General features: G+C 44.1%; 3 protein-coding genes across 4 annotated transcripts in view; 1 reads left to right on the plus strand and 2 right to left on the minus strand.

Moving 5' to 3' along the window:
* The window catches only part of SCML2 (Scm polycomb group protein like 2), a 186,212-nt gene extending 169,822 nt beyond the window's left edge, over positions 1 to 16,390 (plus strand). The window contains exon 16 of the mRNA XM_065580068.1: positions 16,257 to 16,390. The gene's annotated coding sequence lies outside the window, so the exon portion shown is untranslated. The remainder of the gene's footprint in view (positions 1 to 16,256) is intronic.
* RAI2 (retinoic acid induced 2) overlaps positions 1 to 25,767 on the minus strand; it is a 67,912-nt gene that overhangs the window by 17,231 nt on the left and 24,914 nt on the right. The gene's annotated exons all lie outside the window — the stretch shown is intronic.
* LOC135980019 (uncharacterized) lies at positions 9,806 to 11,904 on the minus strand. The gene is made up of 2 exons (XM_065580115.1): positions 11,343 to 11,904; positions 9,806 to 10,412 (listed from the first exon to the last, which is right to left on the minus strand). Exons 1-2 carry the CDS (start codon positions 11,902 to 11,904, stop codon positions 9,817 to 9,819), a joined length of 1,158 nt encoding a protein of 385 aa, XP_065436187.1. The 3' UTR covers positions 9,806 to 9,816.

Consider the following 25,767-nt stretch of genomic DNA (forward strand, 5'->3'; position numbering starts at 1 on the left):
CCGAGCTGGGGCTGGGAAGGAGGAGGGGTCTCCCGCACCGCGGCAGCCACCGAGCTGGGGCTGGGAAGGAGGAGGGGTCTCTCCCTCTCTCCCCAGCTGCGGCAGCCCGTGAGCTGGGGCTGGGAAGGATGGCCATCTCTCCCCGGCAGCCGCAGCCTGGAGCAGGGGAAAGTTGCCTCTTTCTCTGGCTGCCGCAGCCCTGCACATCCCAAATTTCCCCCACCCCCTCTTCTCACCCCACTGCCCCATCCCACTTACCTGCTATTCCCCCCAAGGCCACCACTTCACTTACAAGTGCGTCTTCTCCAGGGTCCAGGCACCTAATTAGTGGAGCCACACCTGTGCAGCTCCACTAATTAGGTTTGTGGCCCTTCATTCTTTCGTATGCGGCTGCCCAGGTGCGCACCTTAGAGGAAACTATCCGCAGACCACCTGAATGGAGCTCGCGGACCACAGTTTGAGAACCTCTGACTTAGAAGACATGGTGAGAAAAAAGGAGCAAGCATCGAAGAGACAAATTCTGAAGAAAAATAATATACAAAAAATCTGTTGTATGTTAGGGGAATTTTCTGTCAGCCTAAAAAAATAGTTCTTGAAGTTTGCTAATCTTCACACACACAAAATGTGTTCACTTGTTTTGGGATGAGATCTTAGGAAGCATATGGAACAATACTACTATTAAAAAGTCTTCTTAGACTTGAGATCTAAGCTGCATGATTTTCCTATGGGAAAATTTTTAACATATTTTTCCTTTTGTAATTAAAGTCTTTGACTGATTATTTAGTATCATTTTTACTCATAACACTATAATCTCTAAAAAAGCACAGAAAAACGAGCTGTTTGGAGAACACAGAGCTAAAAAAATAAATAAGAGTGAGATTATTTTAAAATCATTTTAAAAAACATTCATTTTGTTTTCTCAGCAATTGATATCCCAATGATAACATAAGTAAAAAAAGGATACTAATTAAAATGGATTTAAAAACAAAATCAACTTCAAAAGGTAAAACAACCACGGTGGCGATCCGCGGCCACTGGGAGCCGCGGGGGGCCGTGCCTGCGAACTGTCAACGTCAGCAAAATGTCTCGCGGCCTGCAATCAGATTACCCCGATGGGCCGCACGCGGCCCATGGGCCGCAGGTTGCCCACCTCTGGTCTAGATTTTTGTGAAATTGGCTTAAAACACCTTAGTTCTTACAAAGGATTTCAAAGTTTTGTGTCAGTTAAATAATGACTTTAAAGCATTATTAGTTCTGTGGCTGATGTTTATATTCAACAGAGAAGTATTCAGTTTGCTAATTTCTCCTGACTCAGTTTCATTGATCCAAGATTCTGTGAGGTTTTTGCTCAATTTGTTTGATTTTTCATAACTGTCAAATCAAAACAAGAGTTTGTATTGATGTAACAAAATCCACTATATGCTCAGGGAGGGGGGAGAGTAGCAGGATAGGCAGTGGTTGGTGTGTCCAAGTATAACACACTGACAACAAGGTGTCAGCAGGTGGGATTGAACCTAGGACCTCTGATACTTAGTGTATGAGCCTCTGCTGCATGACCTAAAAGCCACATGGCTCTTAGCTGAGGATGTAGCAGGTTCATTAATTTCCAGTTGGTTACAGGGTCTGTAGAGAAGGACAGAGCATCACATGGGTTACACACGCCCCTCGTGTAAGACCTTGTGGCATTAAAGTAGAAAAGCTTCCTATATTCCAGCGAGTCCCAATTCAGGTATTTGGCTACAAATTTCAACTGAATTAAATATTACATAATTACATCAATGCAACCTCAACAACTCCAGCAATCCCTTTATTATCATCTACCCAAATGATGTATTCTGGAATATTTTTTGACGTGTATACCAATCTAAGCCCCTGATCGTGCAATGGGATCCATTAGTGCAGATCCTTCCACTTATGCAGTCTCACTGACTTCAGTGGGATTCCCAGGGAGCTAGGCAGACAATCTTTAACTCAATTTGCTAATTCCTATGAAAACTATGAATTGCCTTATCTTCATGAGGATTTTAACTCGAGTTAGCTAACTTGAGTTGAAAATAAACCTTTGTTTTCCTAGTGAAGCCAAGACCAAATTGTGAATAACTTCAAAAATATTCAGCTGATTTTCTTTAAACTTGATTTGCTTTATAGTTCTCCTTGAGACGGATTAAGTGAAGTACATAAAAAAATCAGCCTGATGGTTTTAAAGTCACGGATGCTTAGAATCAACAAGTCCTGACACCATCTGAACTCAGCTAAGATTGATTGATTGAGAGCCACACTATTTTATAAACTCCAACTATTCTTATACCCACTCTGGTTTTAAGTCAATCTAAATATAAACTGAAGAAAATGAAAACAAAGGAAAGGCTTCCAATGTGCATCTGAATGTTCCAAATAATTACAAACAAGCATACTGAAATCTATTTTAATAGAATCTGGCTTGATATTTAAGTCTCAGAGTAATGTACCAAAAATCCAATTGAGAAGAGAAGCAGGTCAGTAGTTTTAAAGTTTTGAGTGTTTAAATTTAAGGTCAGTTTTGAAGAATGTGTACATCATTAGCCACGTATGCTTGTGCTCTTCATCTTGCCACAACTGGCCACTGCCCTCATTCCATGGCTCAGAAGGGTCACGAAGGCAATGGAATCAACATGGTTATGCTACACAGGGAGGATGATGAGTCATAGTCCATGTAATCCCGACAGTCAGTAGACCTCTGCACCCTAAGGAAACCACCAAAGAAGTCCCTTGCACCTCATCATAAAGGAGAGGATTTTGGGGTGGGTCAGAGAATCTGCAAGTATGCAGATCCTCCAACTATTCTCACTTTGTGGGACAGGTGCTGCTCATTTGGCAGCTACTGCAGACAGTAAGCTGAAGAAGAACTAATGTATTGCTAGGGTCAAGAAGATTCAATCCCCAATGCACAGGATGTTTATTTAGGAGATGATCTGGCCTAAGACACCAGGCCCACTGAAGTCAATTGCAAAATGCTATTTATTTTGTGTGGGGATGCTGCTAGTGGCCTGTAATATACAGGAGGTCAGACTAGATTACGTGGTGGTTCCTTCTGGCCTTAAACCAAACCCAACATTTTACTAATCAAGCAAAGACATTAGCCCTCAGTGGAAAGTTTGTTCGTGTCAAGTTTCAAACTTAAACCATTTTTTCTGTAGTCCTGTCTAAAAATGTATGGAGAGAATGTTTTAAATGGGGAAATATTATTCACACCCTTGCAAAACTTACAAACAAACTGAAAGGATTTGGCATAAAAGGCCTTAAACAATTCACCTCTTGGCAGAGACCAAGCATAGAAAATGTAAGGCTCCTATAATATTTGGTAATGTGCATAGTATTCTTAATTTTTCCTCACTCTAAAGTACTCACTTTCATCCCCATCTGCTTTACTGAGAATTCATTGTTTTATTTTGTAAGACAGCCAAACAACCTAACCTCTCCTTTGTATGCCCATGTGTAAAACTTCACACTTTTGACTGAAATCGAGATAACACCAATGAAAGATGCAACACTACAATGCCAATAGATGTGATCAGAGATTCCTCACAACTTTTTCAACATACATTCACTCCCAGCCTCCTTTTCCAGTCTCCTTGAGGTCCACACACCTAACTATGAAATATTTGAAGATGTCTGTATGTCACAAATGATGTATAACTAACTTGAAGATCTGTCTTGATAGAGATGACTCTGGGTTTGTATCCACATACTGTTAGCCAGGACATCTATATTATATATGTGTGTATATATCTACATTGTATATGTGTATATCTATCTATCTCTCTACACACACACACACACACACACACATATATATATATACACACTGTATGTATATGCATGTGTTCCTCACACACACACACACATATATATATATACACATACACACACACTGTATGTATATGCATGTGTTCCTCATCTGTAAATATTTCCTTTCTCCATCCTCTGACGGGTCTAAGATTGTAAACTCTTCAGGGTAGGAACTATCTCTTACTGCATGTTTAGCATAAAGCACAGTGCCTAGGATAATGGGGCCCCAATCTTGGTTAGGGCTGCCAGACACTGCTGTAATAAAAATAACCAAGGAGAGAGAATATGTGTACACATATGAGGTAGGTTTAAACCTGTATTTTCCTCTTAAATAGTTATGTGCCATTAACACTTGTTCTGTTTTCATAATGTGCCTATTTCTGCCTTTCAAACACAGAATGGGCTTCCATATTCCTTTTCCTGAAATAACATTTACCATTCTACTAACTGTAAATACCATGCTTGAAAGAATAAACAGTCAAGCAATGTTCTTTGTGTTTAGCTGTACAAACTCTGGTAATGAAGAAGAACATTGGTTATTTCAGCCAGTGCTACTGCAGGTAAAGGAAAATATTTTTCCTGTAACTATGAGCCGGAACCAGACAACCCAGAAATATTTTGTGGAAATGTATGATCAGAGATTATTTTTGATGAACCACAAGGAAGCAAAAATCAGCATGAGCCATTTTTTCCCTGTCAGACTTTTGAAGACAATATATAACATTACAAATGAAAAAAAGCTCTAGGTTGTATTTTTAAGCCTATCCTAAATATTTCTGTGTGGTGCCAGACTAAAACTATCCCAACTATACACTACCAAGTTCCTGACACATTTACTGCAACATTCTTTATAAGCAATTTCCTTTGTGACGTGTGCTATTACACACCACTATGTTCTAAACAAACAAAAACTTGCAGAAACGGCACGATACAAGGCCACAATTACATCCTTCACAGACAAGACTACTACCTTAATGGATCAGTGTAATCCATCATCACAAGCCCTAAATCCTCCAGGGACTGTCGCAAGGCCACACGGATAACCCTGAGTGCTAGTTTTTGTATTTGGCTCTCCAATTCAGCTTGAAGTGGTAGGTTAAAAAGGAACAGCATGTGTAGCCAAAAGCTTCTCTGCACACATGATGAGGCTCACACAGTTTTATGGAAAGGCCGTGCCTGGAAATGTGGAAGGACATAGAGAATTTCAGCTTCTTCTTAATGCCACACATGTTTAGTTATTCACAGACAACAGGAAGACTGGAAGATCCACATACTGGGAAAACAGCAGAATTCAGACAGATTATAATATAAATAACCAAGATTGCTGCTTTCAGAATTCATTCAATAAATAGAAAGAACAACATTGTAGGGAAAAAAAAACCTAGACATAACAAGGTGCAAATCTGACTGCAACTTTTCCCTGGGTACCAAAACTCTTCAGATGCCTATAGCATAGAGAAATATTGCTGTGAAAATGGTGGCAAAACAACTCTGTTACAGAAGGAAGGCAAGAGGTTTTGCGCTGCCTGAAACATACTTCTGCTAGGCCAGAGGTGGGCAAACTACAGCCCGCGGGACCCTCCTGCCCGGCCCCTGAGCTCCTGGACTGGGAGGCAAGCCCCTAGCCCCTCCCCTGGTGTTCCCCCTTCCCTGCTGCCTCAGCTAGCACCGCCACTGGCGCAATGCTCTGGGTGGCGGGGTTGTGAGCTCCTGGGGCAGCACAGCTGCAGAGCCCGGCCTGACCCGGTGCTCTGTGTTGCGCGGTGGCATGGCTGGCTCCAGCCAGGAGGCGTGGCTGTAGTGCCGCCAGCCGCTGGTGCTCCAGGCAGCGCAGTAAGAGGGCAGGGAGCGGGGGGTTTGGATAGAGGGCAGGGGAGTTCAGGGTGGTGGTCAAGGGGCAGGGGTGTAGATAGGGGTCGGGGTGGTCAGAGGGTGGGGAACAGGGGGGTTGGATGGGGCAGGGGTCCCGGGGGGGGCAGTCAGGAAGGAGAGGGGGGTTGGATGGGGTGGCAGGGGGCAGTCAGGGGACAGGGAGCGGGGGGGGGGGCGGATAGGGGGAGGGCTTGGGCCTGGGCCACGCCTGGCTGTTTGGGGAGGCACAGCCTCCCCTAACCAGCCCTCCATACAATTTCTGAAACCCGATGCGGCCCTCAGGCCAAAAAGTTTGTCCACCCCTGTGCTAGGCTCTACCTTAAATAAAGATCAAGCAGAATGCTTCCACCAACAAATAGGAATATACATAAAAATATACATGGCTGTGCTAAATCCCCACTGCCTATCCTTATTCTAGAAAGACCTGGGGCCTGATCCTCTTCTCTCTCATGCTGTTATAAATCAAGAGAAGTCCACGGATGTTATACCAGTGTAAAACTGATGTGATGGGAAAGTCAATCCCATGGAATCTATTCTATGATGCAGGACCGAGTGAAGTAAACTCATAGTGGGAAATGAGGATACCCCTGCCTGTCTCAGTGGGTATGTCTACACTGCAGCTTTGAGCATGTCTTCCAAGCCGGGCAGACAGACACCTGCTAGTGGGGCTCAAATTAGCGCATTAAGAATAACAGTGTGGATGCTTGGGCTCCAGCAGGAGCTCAGGCTAAACGCCTGACTCCAAGCCCACTAGACACAATGGGTCTGAGTTTGGGTGGCCAGTCTGAGCCTCCACAGGAGCTGTAATGTCCACACTGCTATTTTTGGCATGATAGCTTGAGCAAAGCTAGTGCGAGTCTGTCTACCCGGGCTCGGAAGCTCGTTCCCAGCGGCACTGTAGAAGTAGCCAGTGTTCTCTACATTCTGACTCAGGACACGTTTTCACGAACGTGCTGGAATTAAACATTTTCTCTTTCAGTATCTGTATTAATTTTTAACCCTGTTTTAATTTCTGTGTTTAACCATTGCAAACCCTCTGTCCAACAAGAAAATAACTTTCAGCAGCAGTACGTCTGTGCCCTCTCACTCATTCAAGGGCATCCGACACCCTGATATTTAAGTGCCTGCTGAACCAATCTAACCCTGCCAGCTGAAGAGAGAGCTGGCCCCACAAGCAACAAAGCGTGCGAGTTTTCCGATGAACTGAAGGAAACAAACAAAACATATATATATTTTTAGTTCCAAAAACATTTCAGAAAAAAAGTTATTTGTAGCCTATCCAGCCACACAAGCCCTGCAAGACAGTACATGCTGGCCTTGCCTCGGGCAAATGATTCAGAGGGAAGCATGGTGGGCCACAAAGTCATCCCACCCTCTTTATTGTGGGGAAAAAATAGGCCACCTGGGAAGTGGAGAGCGTTAAGTACTTTCTTATTATTGCTGTTCTACATAAGCAATTCCTATAGCTGCTCTTGGGCTCTTGTGTGATTGCAAATGGAAGGGGCTTGTGCAGGTATGGAAAGCTGTAGTCCCTGAGATAATCTTTCCATTTTGATGTGGTACACACAATGAAAAAGTCCAAGGGTATGTCTACACTACGAAATTAGGTCAAATTTATAGAAGCCAGTTTTATAGATATCGGTTTTATACAGTCGATTGTGTGTGTCCCCACATAAAATGCTCTAAGTGCATGAAGTCGGCGGACCGCGTCCACAGTACCGAGGCTAGCGTCGACTTCCAGAGCATTGCACTGTGGGTAGCTATCCCACAGTTCCCGCAGTCTCCGCCGCCCATTGGAATTCTGGGTTGAGATCCCAATGCCTGATGATGCAAAACAGTGTCGCGGCGGGTTCTGGGTACATGTCATCAGGCCCCTCCCCCTCCATCAGAGCAACGGCAGACAATCGATTCGCGCCTTTTTACCTGGGTTACCTGTGCAGACAACATACCACGGCAAGCATGGAGCCCGCTCAGCTCAGCTCACCGTCACCATATGTCATCTGGGTGCCGGCAGACGTGGTACTGCATTGCTACATAGCAGCAGCTAATTGCCTTTTGGCCATAGACGGTGCAGTATGACTGGTAGCCTTCATCGGCTATCTGGGTGCTGGCAGACGTGGGGCTGCATTGCTACACAGCAGCAGCCCCTTGCCTTTTGGCAGTAGATGGTGTATTACGACTGGTATCCGTCATCATCGTATTCCAGTTCAATCAGAGGCACCTGGGCAGACATGCTTTGTCTCCCGGAGACTCAGTCCTGCCGGCAGTCCTATTGAACCGTCTTGACGATGATGGCTAGCAGTCGTAGTACAGTATCTTCTGCCAAGCACCCAAAAGATGCCGAGTGCTATCAGTCATGCTGCACCGTCTGCTGCCAGCTTAAGATGTAAAAAATAGATGGACCAGATTTGTTCTGTATTCATTTGCTTCCCCCTCCCTCCATGAAATCAACGGCCTGCTAAACCCAGGGTTTTGAGTTCAATCTTTGGGGGGGCCATTCTGTGTGACAGTTGTTCGTGTTTCTCCCTGATGCACAGCCACCTTTGTTGATTTTAATTCCCTGTACCTGTACGCCATGTCGTCAGTCGCCCCTCCCTCCCTCCATCAGTTTCGCGCCTTTTTTCAGACCAGACGCCATAGCACTGGGATCATGGAGCCCGCTCAGATCACCGCGGCAATTATGAGCACTATGAACACCACGCGCATTGTCCTGGAGTATATGCAGAGCCAGGACATGCCAAAGCAAAACCAGGACCAGCCGAGGAGGCAATTGCAGCGCGGCGATGAGAGTGATGAGGAAATTGACATGGACGTAGACCTCTCACAAAGTACGGGCCCCAGCAATGTGCAAATCGTGGTGTTACTGGGGCAAGTTCATGCCGTGGAACGCCCATTCTGGGCCCAGGAAACAAGCACAGACTGGTGGGATCGCATCGTGTTGCAGATGTGGGATGATTCCCAGTGGCTGCGAAATTTTCGCATGCGTAAGGGCACTTTCATGGAACTTTGTGACTTGTTTTCCCCTGCCCTGAAGTGCCAGAATACCAGGATGAGAGCAGCCCTCACAGTTGAGAAGCGAGTTGCGATAGCCCTGTGGAAGCTTGCAACGCCAGACAGCTACCGGTCAGTCGGGAATCAATTTGGAGTGGGCAAATCTAGTGTGGGGGCTGCTGTGATCCAAGTTGCCAGGGCAATCAAAGACCTGGTGATATCAAAGGTAGTGACTCTGGGAAACGTGCAGGTCATAGTGGATGGCTTTGCTGCAATGGGATTCCCAAACTGTGGTGGGGCGATAGACGGAACCCATATCCCTATCTTGTCACTGGAGCACCAAGGCACCGAGTACATAAACCGCAAGAGGTACTTTTCAATGTTGCTGCAAGCCCTGGTGGATCACAAGGGACGTTTCACCAACATCAACGTGGGATGGCCAGGAAAGGTACATGATGCTCGCGTCTTCAGGCACTCTGGTCTGTTTCGAAAGCTGGAGGAAGGGACTTTCTTCTCGGACCACAAAATAACCGTTGGGGATGTTGAAATGCCTATCATGATCCTTGGGGACCCAGCCTACCCCTTAATGCCATGGCTCATGAAGCTATACACAGGCAGCCTGGACAGTAGTCAGGACCTGTTCAACAATAGGCTGAGCAAGTGCCGAATGGTGGTGGAATGTGCATTTGGACATTTAGAAGCGCGCTGGCGCAGCTTACTGACTCGGATAGACCTCAGCGAAACCAATATCCCCATTGTTATTGCTGCTTGCTGTGCGTTCCACAATATCTGTGAGAGTAAGGGGGAGACATTTATGGCGGGGTGGGAGGTTGAGGCAAATCGCCTGGCCGCTGATTACGCGCAGCCAGACACCAAGGCGGTTAGAAGAGTACAGTAGGGCGCGGTGCACATCAGAGAAGCTTTGAAAACCAGTTTTGTGACTGGCCAGGCTACGGTGTGAAACTTCTGTTTGTTTCTCTTTGATGAACCCTCCTCCCCCCCGCCCCTCCCCCCCGGTTCACTCTACTTCCCTGTAAACCAACCACCCCACCCTCCCCTCCCCCCTTCGAGCACCGCTTGCAGAGGCAATAAAGTCATTGTTACTTCTCATTCATGCATTCTTTATTAATTCATCACACAACTAGGGGGATAATTGCCAAGGTAGCCCGGGATGGGTGGGGGAGGAGGGAAGGAAAAGGACACACTGCAGTTTAAAACTTTAACACTTATTGAAGGCCAGCCTTCCGATGCTTGGGCAATCATCTGGGATAGAGTGGCTGGGTGGCCGGAGGCCCCCCACCATGTTCTTGGGCGTCTGGGTGAGGAGGCAGTGGGACTTGGGGAGGAGGGCTGTTGGTTACACAGGGGCTGTAGCGGCGGTCTCTGCTCCTGCTGCCTTTCCTGCAGCTCAATCATACGCTGGAGCATATCAGTTTGATGCTCCAGCAGCCGGAGCATCGACTCTTGCCTTCTGTCTGCAAGCTGATGCCACCTATCGTCTTCAGCCTGCCACTTGCTCTGTTCAGCCCGCGATTCATCCTGCCACCTCTCCTCTCGTTCATACTGTGCTTTTTTGCACTCTGACATTGACTGCCTCCACGCATTCTGCTGTGCTCTATCAGCGTGGGAGGACATCTGGAGCTCCGTGAACATATCATCCCGAGTCCGCCGTTTTCTCCTTCTAATCTTTGCTAGCCTCTGCGAAGGAGAAACATTTGCAGCTGGTGGAGGAGAAGGGAGAAGTGGTTAAAAAAGACACATTTTAGAGAACAATGGGTACACTCTTTCACGTTAAATTTTGCTGTTCACATTACACAGCACATGTGCTTTCGTTACAAGGTCGCATTTTTCCTCTTATATTGAGGACCTGCCGGTTTGGTGTGAGAGATCACTCACGCAATGCCAGGCAACAGATTTCAGCTTGCAGGCAGCCATGGTAAGCCACAGTCTTTTGGCTTTTTTAACCTTCATAACATGTGGGAATGGTTTCAAACAGCAGCGCCCTCATTTCCCATACCAAGCACCCATTGGGTTGGCCATTTAAAATGGGTTTGCAATGTAAAAGGAGGGGCTGGGGTTTCCGGGTTAACATGCAGCACAAACCCAACTACCCTTCCCCACACACACACCCAATTCTCTGGGATGATCACTTAACCCCTCCCCACCACCGCGTGGCTAACAGCGGGGAACATTTCTGTTCAGCCAAGCAGGAAGGGCACCTCTGAATGTCCCCTTAATAAAATCACCCCATTTCAACCAGGTGATCATGAATGATATCACTCTCCTGAGGATAACAAAGAGAGATAAGGAATTGATGTTGTCTGCATGCCAGCAAACACCGGGACCATACTCTGCCATGCTTTGTTATGCAATGATTCCAGACTACGTGCTACTGGCCTGGGGTGGTAAAGTGTCCTACCATGGCGGACGGGATAAGGCAGCCCTCCCCAGAAACCTTTTGCAAAGGCTTTGGGAGTACATCAAGGAGAGCTTTCTGGAGATGTCCCTGGAGGATTTCCGCTCCATCCCCATACACGTTAACAGACTTTTCCAGTAGATGTACTGGCCACAATTGCCAGGGCAAATTAATCATTAATCATTAAACACGCTGGCTTTTAAACCATGTGTAATATTTACAAAGATACACTCACCAGAGGTCCCTTGTGTGCCCTCAGGGTCTGGGAGCATGCCTTGGGTGAGTTCGGGGGTTACTGGTTCCAGGTCCAGGGTGATAAACATATCCTGGCTGTTGGGGAAACTGGTTTCTCCGCTTCCTTGCTGTGAGTTATCTTCATTGTCTTCATCATCATCATCATCATCTTTCGCGTACCCCGAACCCGCTTCCCTGTTGCGTGTTTCTCCATTGACAGAGTCAAAGCACACGGTTGGGGTAGTGGTGGCTGCACCCCCTAGCATCGCATGCAGCTCCGCGTAGAAGCGGCATGTTTGCGGCTCTGCCCCGGACCTTCCGTTTGCCTCTCTGGCTTTGCGGTAGGCTTGCCTTAGCTCCTTAATTTTCACGCGGCACTGCTGTGCGTCCCTGTTATGGCCTCTGTCCTTCATGGCCTTTGAGACCTTTTCTAATATTTTGCCATTTCGTTTACTGCTATGGAGTTCAGCTAGCACTGATTCATCTCCCCATATGGTGAGCAGATCCCGTACCTCCCGTTCTGTCCATGCTGGAGCTCTTTTGTGATCCTGGGACTCCATCATGGTTACCTGTGCTGATGAGCTCTGCGTGGTCACCTGTGCTCTCCACGCTGGGCAAACAGGAAACGAAATTCAAAAGTTCGCGGGGGTTTTCCTGTCTACCTGGTCAGTGCATCTGAATTGAGAGTGCTGTCCAGAGTGGTCACAATGAAGCACTTTGGGATAGCTCCCGGAGGCCAATAACGTTGAATTCCGTCCACACTACCCCAAATCCGACCCGCAAAGGCCGATTTTAGCGCTAATCCCCTCATCGGAGGTGGAGTAAAGAAACCGGTTTAAAGGGCCCTTTAAGTCGAAAGAAAAGGTTTTGTCGTGAGGACGTGTCCAGGCTCAATTCGATTTAACGCTGCTAAAGTCGATCTAAACTCATAGTATAGACCAGGCCTGAGAAGCCCTCTTATAACAGAATCATCAGATTGGAACCCCTATTCAAGCCAGATTTAGAACTAGCATTTTTCAAGGAAAAAAAAAAAAGACATTGGTCATCCACTACCTAAAGAGGTTCAAGGACTACTAACCTAGCATATTATTACTTATCTACTGTTTGGCTGTCTCATACAAGAACCGCATAATCGAGTTTATTTGGTGCACCTTAACTAGGATATAGTGTTTTTAAATATTTACTCTCATGACTGGATGTACTGTTTTGCAGTATATTACCACCTAGCTCACCAGCAGTATTTGCCCACCTGCCTGCAAACACACATGTGCTTAACCTCAGGCACATGGGCAGTCCCATTGAGTTCAATGGGATAGCTCATGTGTAAAGTTAAGCCTATGCAGAAGTTTTTGCAGGATCAGGGGGCTTTAAGATTAGTCCCCCTAGCAATTCCTGATGCCTGGACTTTGAAACCACCCGGTGGAGATGGTCTGCACTTATACAGAGGATATGCTCATACTACACATCTAAAAATACTGAAAAATCAATACAAGATATGGGCTTTCCTGTCTGACATTAACAATTTTATAGTTTAATTCTAATCAAAGTAAGTAGAAGACCATAAGGCTACCAAAAAGTAATTAAACAAAAATAAAAAAAGTTCTCTAGAGATTCTAAAGTCGTCCACTGCAATATATGCCTGCAAACCCTTCTTTGTCCTTCAAACGATTAAAGTTGAACTTGTATACCTATCTATAAAAAGAGTACGTAAAAATAATATCGAGGGCCTGCCTTTCCTTAACTCCCCCGTGTATCTACAGCAGTGGCACTCTGCTTTCGCCGGCCTGGCTATCGTTACAGAGAACCATAGAACACTGAACTTGCTTGGAATACAAGGGTCCAGATCCTCAGCTGGCGTAAACTGGAATTGCTTCATGGAAGTCAATGGAGCATTGCAAATTTACACCTGTTGGCCAAAGGGGTGTGTGGTATTCTGTGATCACTCAGTGCGTCAGGTGCTTGGAAAAGCTCAGCTTTATTCTGTGTCCCATTTCCACTGGCTGAGCATAACAAGTGCTTCACAGCATCTCACCCAGACTCTTCCTCTGGGAAGCTGTGCCCTTAAAGCGCCAGTCCCCAATATCACAGAAGCATTTTATTATACAGTAACATTAATCAAAGAAGCTACATAAAGGTGACAGTAACAGAATTAGTGAGGGTTCTGGTACCAGTTCCTTAGCTTAGCCCACCGCCTGCGTGAACAGGGCTGTTCACTGGGGAGTTCCCCTGGGAAAGGAAAGCTTTGCTGCAGGGTACTGAGCAGCAGTAAAAGGGAGGGGAAGGAGACAACAGACAAGCCTAGTTAAAGGGTGGAGTTATGACTATACAGATCTTCTGCCCAACACCCACACATGTCAAGGGATGCATAAAAGCCATGGCTTTTTACTCAGCCCATAGACTGTAATGTGCCTTGGGAGGAAGGAGGCAGTAGATTCTGTCTCCCTAACCTTCATGAAGAGTCACTGCAGCACAAGGCTCTCACACTGTTACCTGCACCTCAAGGTGCAGTCAGTTACATGTGTGCAAACTGAGTGTAAAACATTACCAAATCGGAACAGTAGTACTTTACAACCACTTTGCACTTGTGTAATAGTCTACACCAGGTGCAGAGCAAGGGTAAATTGGGTACATTCACTCTTTTTTGTCCTTATTAATTACTGAGTGATTATTAGAAGGTTGTTTCTCACGTCCTATTTTTCCTGTGTGTTTATATCTGACATAGCCATTTATTGGTTTAAAAATTCATGAGACGAAAAATGAAAATTTAGTTGGCTGGGCAAATTGTAATACTGTATGTGAAAGATACAAAGCCCTTTCCACAAATATAGGGCCCAATTCTGCACAGGCACTGTACAAGGAACTCCTGTTCACTGAAATGAGAATTCCATAGGGAAGTGATTGCTAGAGTAGACCCACAATAATCAATAGCCATTCTTAGACAAAAGAATTTAAAAATGGAGCCATTACTAGGATGATATTAAATATCAGAGATTTCATTTTTGGTCAAAAAATTCATTTTTAGATACAGAAATAGGAAGGAAAACAAAAGGACCAGAGAGTGAAGCATTCCTCTGAAGAAGAGAAAAAGACACATAAGGACATCATGTGCGGGGGGAGGGAGGGAGGAGACAAGGTGAAATTGCTGAAGGACAACAAAAATGATGGACTAATAAAGAGCTGGTAAATATCATAAAACTCAGTGCAATTCTTCATTAAAATCCTTTCACCTGCACAAGTCATTCATGCTGTGTTGTCAACTCTAATAATTATATCAGAAGTCTTATAATATTTTGTGGTTTTCTTAAATCCCCAGCTCCTGGGGTCATGCTAAGATGTGTGAATCTCAGCTTGTATTTAAAAACAAAATGTCTAGCCCTCATGGTCACAGAGAAAAGCTTGAAAACATAATCCAAGTATATCCCAAAGGCTCACAAACCGGAAGGCAAAGAAAAAGAACCCAAACTGCATTTTTGTTAAACTCATGATTTTTAAGTCACTCATTTGTGGGCTGGACTTATGACTTTTGAACTAGGGAATGGCAATTGTACTTACCATTCCCTTTGTCTCCGCCTTCCACTCTCAGCTGCACACTTTCATTCATGTCCCCAACAAGCAAGCAAGCAAGCTGTCTCTCTCTTTAAATCCTTCCTTAAAATACATTTCTTCCAAGAATAATCTTTTCCTTCCTCACTAATAATTACTATGCAACCTCCATTACCAGAACTGTTTTAGCTGTTCCTCATCACATTTTGTATTTGCACTCAATCCTACAAATCTTACAAGAAACTTTACTAGTAGATGGGTCTACTGTTTGTGAGTACAAGTTACCAACACACATAAGATTTGCAGTATGAGGCACATTTGTTGGCTTGTCTTTCTTGGACTGCAAGATCATTGGGGCATGGAACATGCTGTAAAGCACATTATTATAGGGGAGCTGGTAGCAACTTTTATATTTTGACACTTTCTATTATATTATAAATTATTCTGGTGACCTTTTCTTTGAGAAGCTCTCTCTCCTCCTTTGGGCCACAGAAGTGCCTTTTCTTTGGACCGTGAAATTCCATTCAAATTTGGCTGAGGAATAAAGTGCTAAATATCACCATTTCTCTTCTCTTACTGGTGTCCCTCAAGAAAATCTTGGCAGCCCACCAAAATTGTTGACCCTGCCGAGGCTGCAGCAGCACACTGCACTGAGACCGACAGGGGGGTGCCAGAACAGCTGTAGCAGAGGAAAAGATGTTTAATAGAGCCAGGCAAGTCTACCCCTCATAAAACCTGGAGCCAGCACATGTCTCCATTTACTCCTTCCTTGGGGGCAGGAATTCCCCCAGGCCAGCTTTCTCTCTCCCCACCCAGAAGTTCACGTGGCTTCCCTGCAACCACCTCCTGACACAGCACATGGTACCAATGGCCAATGCCTTCTTCCCCACATTGGGAGCAACAGATTGAGCAGGAGCTCCCCAAATTCCCAGGGGTGGGGGACAGAGTGAGGCAAGCCAGCCTGGGCTTCCCTCACTAATCACTTCCTAGTGCCTGAACCCAGCAACTCATGTCCCCCCCTCTGGGGACAAAAGCCTTTTCCTGGGTTGAGCTAACATGACCAGTTCTGCAGGTCAAGTGTGAACAGCCTGTGCTACAAATCTAAAGGTTCCCAGGTCAAACCCTGTTGATGAGTTAGGGCAAATGGCGGCAGGGGTATTACTGTTGCACATCACAGAATTTGTTTTTAACCTTCTTAAAAACCAAACCAGACCGAAAACACATCTCACAAATTACACACAAACTGTCAAAAGAACATTAAGGGTGCTGTCAAAAGTTACAAAGTGCTTCTGTTATAGTTGTCTGTGCAACCCTGATTCTGTGCATATGCATTACGGTGCAGTTTTTAATTACATACTATTTTTTTCCACAGGACCCCTGCCCCAATCAGTGCACAAGATGAATGCATACGGGAGCAGAATGAAGACTGCACGGGCAACTGTAAATCTGGCATTTCCTAATTTTCAAATGCCTGGCTTTGCAACCTACATAACATTCTTTTAACATAGATGTTTTTTATGTATATAGTTCACATTAATACTTCTATGTTAGGACTTTCTTCATTAAAAATGAACAATGAATCTACTTTCATAGTATTATTTTAATGAGTTCTACCTCATAAGTTTATCTGTAGGGACTGTTTTAGAATTTCTACTGCCTCTATCTTGTGAAGCCAAACATTTTAAAAACATGCGTATCTGGGTCACTGATATTTATAGTTTAGAGCTGTATTGTACCCTGCATCCAGATTACACTCAATCTAATGCACAATTTTTTTTTAAAGGGAGAGGGGGAGGAATTGCACAGCTTAGTGCACAAAAGCTTCAACGCTTTCATTTTGAAAAACCTGGACTGAGCCAAAAGTAAAATAGATTTCTGGATTAAAATTAGTTTGGAAAATATTCTTTGTTGCATCTCCATCCTATTTATTTGATGAAATTGGTAATCTCAGTTCAAGAAAAGGAAAATAAATACTGAAAGTTTCAGTAAACCAGGACAAGAATTTCCCCAATAATATCACTTAAAATCATAAATAAACCAAAAAAGGATTTAATTTCAGATAATGATGAAAATGTTTACCTTCAAAATTGTCAAGAGAGAAGCTGTGTTTCTTTTTCTGTGTAGTGTTCATTATGGAGCTTGGGGGGATGGAGGACTGTTTTGATGGCACTACTCCTCAAGATGTGTCTGTTAATAACTATGATTTGTAGAGAAAAGAAAGTAGGGAACATTAAAAAGAATACTTGGGGCCTTTTATAGCTTCTGTGGGTGGATTTCCAACTCTCTTGCCTGGCTTTTTATCATACTCTTGTTTCAGCAAATGATAAATAAAGAAGAAGTTGTTTAAAAAAATAATAATGATCCCTTCTGGTAACGATAAAAAGAAAGCTGAAAGACCACCTAGAGCTCAAAGTCTAAATGTGAAGTGAGAACCACAGTCAGCGTAGCATGATTTTAGCCTCCCACTACAAGTCAGATGATACAGAGATGACTCGAAGATGAATTACTTCAAGGAGTCTATGAATAAATGACTATTTTGTTTTATCTGAAACCTAAATAAGATGCATCATTTAGTAGGGTTCCTTCCTTCCCTGAGACTTTGCTTTGTTGTGTTATATGTAATTTATTATTCAAAGCCCCATATATCTGGAAAGTGAGATTGTTTTGATTTTCTCCGCTAGCAAGTCAAACACATTCAGAAAAGAATTGGTTACAAGTGATTCCCCTCAAATCCATGGACAGAGTGGATCCTTCCTGCAGGGATCTCCCTATTCCACGCAGAATAGGGACTCCTGTGGATCCATGCATGGGAGAGGGGTGGCTAACGGAGAGTGGGCAAGCAGGCAAGGGGAGAATGCCAGTGGGAGACATGCATCATCTCACCCGCTAGCCTCCTGGAGTGCAGGGCAAAACCATAGTCCACGTTTAGACTCTCTTCCTGTTGGTTTTCTCTTAGAGAGGGATTGCTGGACCCTGGGCTATGTTAGCTGTTGTGAAAAAAGATTTTGGGGAAAAAAGAATAAGGAAACTGTTTTAAGATGATCTTTTTGTTACTGAATGGAAAGCAGTGCTGTTGTTTGTACTGGCATTACACATATGCCCACAGCTGCCTCGTGGATCACCAATCCACTGCACTCTAACATTATCGCCGTACATTTCTTTCCAGCACTATTGATAAGAGGCTTGTTCTCTTCTTCTCCCTTGCTGTATGGTTGAAGGAGGAGGGTAGGCAAGGAAATAGCTGTTGTTTTCCACTGTTAAACTGCAATTACCATTAGCCTGATCCTGCCCGGCACTAAAAGCCTCCTACCTGGTGCAGAGTACCCTCAATTCACATTGACTTCTCTGTAAGAGATTAGGGTGCTGATCACCTCTCAGGGTCGAGCCCACAGATGCTGCAATAGAAAGCTAATAATTGTCCTGCAATTATGAGGGTATTGATGTCACAAAGACATTAGGTAACAAAAGTCACACTACTGTGTTCTGCCATTAATTACTTCCCAGTGCTGAACACCAACTACATGGCACAGAAAGGGACGAGGATGTAGCTGTAGTTTGATACTCTTAGTGGTGTAATGTTAATAAAGACTGAACGTGGTAAAATGTTAACTATAAAATTATCACTATGTCAAGAACACAGAGAAGATGATGGATGTTCCTCAAATTATTTAAAAAAATAATCAGAGAAGTGACCCATTCTGTAATATACATTATTTTGTTATTATAAAAATATAGGTGTCCTTTATGATGTTATTTCCATTGGGGGTCTGTTATCTACATTGGATATTTACATTGTCAAATTACATTTGATATAAATGAGAAAAATAGTACTTGATAAAACAAAGTGCTAAGCATTTCCTGAGTGGGACTGCATGCTCTCAGTTCCCACCAAAGCTAGTGGAATTCAAGGCACTCAGCACCTCACCGGCTCAGACCCATGGGTAGACAGTCAATGTCATTGGACAGAGGCGTGTCACTGAAATTTCCCAGCCAAAAATATGGTTAGAAAAATAACTAAAGGTGAAATTCTGGCTTTACTGAGGTCAATGGAGCCAGGATTTCACCTTAAGGGTACAAAGAACTACACCTCTACCCCGATAGAACGCAACCCGATATAACACGAATTCAGATATAACGCGGTAAAGCAGCAGGGAGCCCCGGGCCCTTTAAAGCACCACCCGAGCTCCGCTGCTTTACCACGTTATATCCGAATTTGTGTGGAGCCCTGGGCCCTTTAAATCCCCGCCCAAGCCTCGCTGCCAGAGTTCCGGTGGTGATTTAAAGGGCCCGAGGTTCCCCGAAGCGGCTGGAGCACCGGGCCCTTTAAATCACCGTCGGGGAAGCTAGTCCAGTCCGGCACAGTGTGCCGGACCAAACCTGATATAACGCAGTCTCACCTATAAGGTGCTGAGATTTTTTGGCTCCCGAGGACCGTGTTATATCAGGGTAGAAGTGTACTTTTTAAAGTCAGGATAACATTTTCAAAATAACCTAAGTGATATAGGTACTTAAGCCACAATGAAAGCAATGGAATTTAGACACTATTGAAAATGTTACCCTAGATCTTTATTTGTTGCCAATAGACAGCAGTCCAGATATTTAATGGATTGTTGTTCTTCATTATAATCTCTCCTCACAACCCTCAATCTTCTATTGTTTGGCTACCTGATTATTAAGGGACAGCTTGTGATATTTTTATTCAGGTTGAACAATACCTTACTCTAGAAGGGGTCCAACTGAAGGGATGGGGTTTCAGAAGCGCTCAGCAGTGACCTAACTCTGCTCCCAGCTACATGAATGGGAGTTTTTCCTATTTTCAGTATGAAGAGAATTAGGATGACACTCAGTGCTTTTGGGGAAAGAAAAACACCTTAAATTGACAGTCACTCTCAAACAGGAATTTCTTGCACTTTACATTCTGGAAGTAAAGAAATCATGTTGAAACCACTGTAAGTAATAATAACCTATTTTAAGTTGTACGGATGCCAATCTTATATGCATTTGGCCATTTACTAAACAATTCAGAAATCTAGTAGAGTTTCACTGAAGTCTGGACTCCTGTGATCTCTTTTTACCAGTTTATGCTTCCAATTCTCAAATCAACGCAATAGCAAAAATGATTACAAAACATGCCCGTTTACATTGTCCCAGATAAATACAAGGGATGTGCCCAATATTCTAGAAAAGTTAATGTAATTTTAATACTGCAGGGGCTTACAATCTCTTTAAGAAATACAAGAAGGACACAAAATGGAGTCCCAAAAACAATCAAAACACACCTTTTCTGGTTAACAAAGACTGCAAAGAGCTGAAGAGTCAACACCAATTGCCAACCACTGCTCTAGAGGAACAAGCATTCCTCAGCTGAAAGGACAGGACAGTCTCTGAAAAGAAATGAGGTGTGCACATGCAAGATTATTCTTTAAATAAAATGAAGGTGGAGGGTAGGGTGACCAGATAGAAAGTGTGAAAAATCAGAACGGGGTGTGTGTGGGGGGGAATAATAAGTGCCTATATAAGAAAAAGCTCCAAATATCAGGACTGTCTCTATAAAATCGGGACATCTAGTCACCCTAGTGGAGGGAGAGTCACTGGGGCTACCAGACAGACCAAGAGGACGCCCCCCCTTCCCAATACTAGTGGGGGCTAAAAAGTTAAGACACTTCCAATTTACAGAAATCTACAGGACAAATTCAGCTTTCTGAAAAGAGCTCCAGGAGCTTACTGGATGATCTTTTATCTTGTCCTTAATCATCATCATGCATACTAACAGCCCTTATCACCAAACATATGTCTGTGAACAAATGACGTTAGTATACTGTGTCCTTCCCCAGTCCCTTGACCCTTCCAGACAGATTGCAGCACTGTGCCTCTCTTCTTGTAGCACACATTCCTCTAGGATTAGAATTTGTTCTCCCATTTGCACAACCAGTCTTTCTCCAAAGTTCTTTATATGCATGTAGTAAATCAGCGGTTTTGAACAACCCGAGGACCCCCATTTTGATTTTAAAAATTTTCACAGCCCCCCCGAAAACCCTCCACTCCACCCCTTCTGCCAAGGCCCCACCCCCACCCCACCTCTTCCTGCCCCCCAGTCCAACCCTGCCCCTCCTCTTCCCAGCCTCTTTCCGCCCCCTACCCCAAGCGCGCCCCGTCCCCACTCCCCCACCCCAGTGCCTCCTGCAGACCGCTGAACAACTGTTCCCCACCGTGCAGGAGGCTCTGGGAGGGAGGGAAGGGGAGGAGTTGATTAGTGGGGCCCATGGAGCTCCTGGAGTACCCTCACGGACCCCAGTTTGAGAAACGCTGTAGTAAATAAAAATTCTGAAAAGTTCCTTTGAGGCTCAGCTATGAATTTATTTTATTGACATCCTGTTATGCTTTTCAACACCGTAGCAGATTATACAGATAAACACTTGCTTTAACACATATATTCTATTTTTGGGATATAATGCTTTCAGTGTCCGTCCCCTCCCACAAGTGACACTACATTTGTTACTTTACGATAAGCAATCTCTTTTCTGTATCAGCCTTTGATCCACTTAGTTAGTTGCAAACAAGTCAGGGTATGTGCACACTACAACCAATAGTCGCATAGGTAAGGTGCTGCAGCTGTGCCACTGTAGCGTTATGGCATAGATGCTTCCTACATCAACAGAAGGGGTTACTCTGTTGATGCAGCTAATCTACCTCTCCAAGAGGCGGTAATTAGGCTGCTGGAAGAATTCTTCCATCAACCTAGCTGCGTCTACATCGGAGGTTAGGTTGACTTAACTACGGCACTCAGAATATAAATTTTTTTACAGCCCTGAACAATTTAGCTAGGTCAATCTAATTTTTAAGCATAGACCAGGCTTCAGTGCACCATTAACAAAAGTACCTGGTAGACCTGTTTGCAATCCCACTATTTACTTGAAGGGATTTTAAAAGTTATACAGACAATAAAAATAGGTCATCCACATATTAAAGTATAAGGACTTGGGGTGCATGACTACAGAAAACTTCCCCTAATGAAATGTCAAAACCAACTAACCACACTACAGCTAATCTGCAAATCTTGATGACAGTGCAGATTACCCAGCCTGCTAAACTGGCGAGATTCCAAAGAAGCTCATCTCCTAGGGATTACACCACCACTTAGGTTTGCTTTAGTTTGAATTATTTGGAGCAATCTTAGAGGAAACCAATTTCAGCTCACATATTTCATTTTCAGTGTTCTCAGTAAGACACCCTACTTGTTCAAATATTAAAAACAACAGCACATGCACACATAAAACCCAGGGATACTGACAGGGTTATATGCAACAACCAATCAGAGATAAAAGTCAGACAGAAAGCTGTTGACAGATGCTGAATAATAAGCCTCTTAAGAACCTTAAGTTTTGACAAAGAAGTCCCTTGTTCTTCATCTGCACTGCTTTAATACTTCCATTTAAAATACACTGAAAATGAAAGATTATTTTTTCTCCCACTGGCTAGCTATAGAGGATCCTTTTTATAATTCCCTATGCAGTGCAGCTCCTAGATGCTAGACCCACTGACTCAAAATACTTTATTGCAATGTTATATTGTTTAGTTTTGCAAGCTGCGATCTTGGCAGAAATGAATCTTTCCTCAAGGGACGATGTGCGGTGGGGGGGAGGAAGAAGGACATTATTACGACTTTTCTCATTGTCTGTTTTCATAGGGATACTGACTAGAATTCAAAATGAAAGGTAACTGGGTAGACATTTGCCTACAAATATGGACAAACAAAGAGCAAGTGGAAAGGTGAACCAGGGCCAACATAAGCACCAAAGTATCAGTGTTCTGGAAGAGCTGCAGGAAAATGCCAATACTGTACCTCCTGTCATCTCTCTGACAGTTCGATCGGCTGCTGTTTTATCAACACCAAGATTTCGGTTCGTTATTCTGATGAGAACACAAAAAGAAATTTGTCTGGTTGGACAGCCCTTGCCAGGAGGAGGAGAGGAGAAGGGTAATATAATCAATTCATCATTGCCAGGAACCTTGTGTGTCCAAAACACTGGTGCAAAGTGAGTGTAGGATAGTGTTTAAAACCTCTTTGCACTGATACTTTTGTGTACCTGGGAGAGGATCAACACTGTAAGAACTGTCCTCACATGAGGAGTGAGTGCGTGCAAGCTGGAGCTCTAGAACATACATGTGAAGGATTTTGGATCACGCCCATCCCCCAAATTGCAGTGGGGTGTTATTGCTGGATGAAACGTGCAGCATTGTTACACAGGTGCTTACAGGTGGAACATTTCTAACAATGACTCTTATTCTCTTCTTGATGGATGGAGAAGTCTGTCAGTCGGCAAAGCCACACTGCAGCCAGCTACATGATTTTATCATGAGTCCCACACCATTTTTCTCTTAAAGCCCCAGTTCTTGGACTCAGTTGATTACATTGATTTTCACTTTCCCTCCCTTCCCCCCATAGATAGCAATGTTTCTAGTCCTCATAGTTTCAAGAGAACAGCATGAAAACTTGAATTCTAAAGGTTCAGAAACAAAGAAATAAAAAGACCCAAATTCATTGTTTTTTAAAAAATCTTGTGATTTTTTTTGAATGCTTGGAGCTGACAATACCACGGCCAATAATATTATTTTGCAGTTTTTAGTTGGTGCCGTTTGGAGGATTAAGACATTCACACTTGTAGAATTAATTTTATATCAACAAAACTGGCCTCGCTTTCCTTTAGTTAAGGCAGCCATGGTCCTGTTTTAGTGGTATGTAGGAAACCGATGAGGCCGGCTCCAGGCACCAGTGCAGCAAGCAGGTGCTTGGGGCGGCCAACGGAAAGGGGTGGCACATCCGGCTCTTCGACGGCAATTCGGCAGTGGGTCCCTCAGTCCCTCTCGGAGGGAAGGACCTGCCGCTGAATTACCAATGAAGAACGAAGCAGCGGCGAAGTGCCACCGATCGCGGCTTCTTTTTTTTTTTCTGCCGCTCGGGGCGGCAAAAACGCTGGAGCCGGCCCTGAAACCGATGGGATGAGAATAACTCCACTGGAGCAAAGATGAATCCATACTTTTTGCTACATGACTTTTCACATCATGGGTCAGATCCTCAGTTGATGTAAATCTGTGTAACTTTGACTTCACTGGAGCTAAGCAGATTTGCAACAGGTGCGGGTCTGGTTCCACATGATATGTATTATGCCCTTTAGTCACAATTTGGCATCTCTGCTGGGCTGAATGAGTAGGTAGTAGAGAAGAGGACTACTCCATCCCTCTGTTACTTTACACTGACATGTAAACGGCCATGCACAGCTATAAGCTTTCTGGTAGGTGTTACAAATCCCCCTGTTCTTTGGAATCATCCTTTTTCACTCTCAGTCTTCGGCTAGGTGGAGAAAGTGGCCCACAAAGACGCATTACACAAACTCATCACAACAACTGACCTACCATGCAAAAGGATTCATTAACGTTTAAAGTAACACAAACAGCAGTCCCAGTTTATTTTATTACTGACTTTTCACAAAGGCACTGGAGCTGACAATTGCTAATGCTATGTCTGGCGTTAACTTGCTGTGAATACCTCTCAGCAACAACAACTGATAACAAAGCTCAGAGCCTACACATTATTCTCATGTTTGTCCATTAATTCCATTTTGAAGATTTCAGGATCCTCATCCCAAATCTACAGAAACATTTCAGCTCTAAGAGTCAAGTCAGCCAGACAGAATGGTGCCATGAAGCTACAAACAACACAGGATGACTTTTTATTACAATACACTACACTATTATTTCTAAATGCACTGACAGTAATATGCAGTGTGTAAAAATATACATTCATCATCAAGATGTTAGATACTAATTCCTGCATCTTAATTTTCTTAAGGGCACCATGCCATTTTTCAATTAAGGCAGGATAATGTTATTAATCATAAAAAATTGCTGATGTGTAAAATTATGTTTCCTTCCGAGCTATGCTCTCTGCTGTGGTTTTATTTCAGTTACTGAGAAATGTCTGTTACTGTACCTCTGAACTACTCTAACTTAGAGTTGGTAGTAAGATTTAAACTACAGTATTCCTCAGTAGGGGTTAAATCCCGCTGCCAGCCTCTGCTATGAAGAAGGGTGCTAATCTGTGGAAAATGTGCAAAGGAAAGATTCGGAGCACCTGGTGCAGCCTTTCAGCATCCAGCTCATCCTCTCATCCACTGCATTTCCACCTCACTGAATGCAGGCTGAAATGAGTGAGCCTGTGGCTATGGGTGCTAAGGGTGGATTGTCCATCCCCCTCTCCTCCCCACATCCGTCACAGAAAAAAGTACAATTTGTCATGTAGCAAAATGGCAACTTTCACTGGGGCTGGAGCCTGAGCTCTGGGACCCCGCAAGAAGGGAGGACCCTACAGCCCTGGCTCCAACCCAAGCCCAAACATCTTCAGTGCAATTAGTCCCGCGGACTGCGCCTCATCAGCCTGACATGGGCCAGCCGCAGATGTCTTTTTGCAGTGAAGACATACCCAAAGAGCTCAATCTATTTCGCTTAACAAACAGAAGGTTAAGTATCAGAGGGGTAGCCGTGTTAGTCTGAAATGATTAGATTACTTGCATCTGAAGAAGTGAGGTTCTTACCCACGAAAGCTTATGCTCCCAATGCTTCTGTTAGTCTTAAAGGTGCCACAGGACCCTCTGTTGCTTTAAACAGAAGGTTAGGGGGACTTCATTACAGATTATAAGTATCTACATGGGGAACAAATATTTAATAATGGGCTCTTCAATCGAGCAGAGAAAGTTATAATGTAATCCAATGGCTGAAAGTTGAAGTTAGACAAATTCAGATTAGAAATAAGGAATAAACGTTAGACAGTGAGGATAATTAACCATTTCAATAGTTTACCAAAGGCCATGGTGGAATCTCCATCA

The sequence above is a fragment of the Chrysemys picta genome, chromosome 1 (assembly GCF_011386835.1).
Source record: "Chrysemys picta bellii isolate R12L10 chromosome 1, ASM1138683v2, whole genome shotgun sequence".
NCBI lineage: Eukaryota > Metazoa > Chordata > Testudines > Emydidae > Chrysemys > Chrysemys picta.

Excerpts from the sequence above, each read along its gene's own strand:
- LOC135980019 (XM_065580115.1), bottom strand. The coding sequence starts at position 11,904 with ATGATGGAGTCCCAGGATCACAAAAGAGCTCCAGCATGGACAGAACGG. Across the intron at positions 10,413-11,342 it reads GGGCACACAAGGGACCTCTG|CTGCAAATGTTTCTCCTTCG; the intron begins GTGAGTGTATCT and ends CTCCTCCACCAG.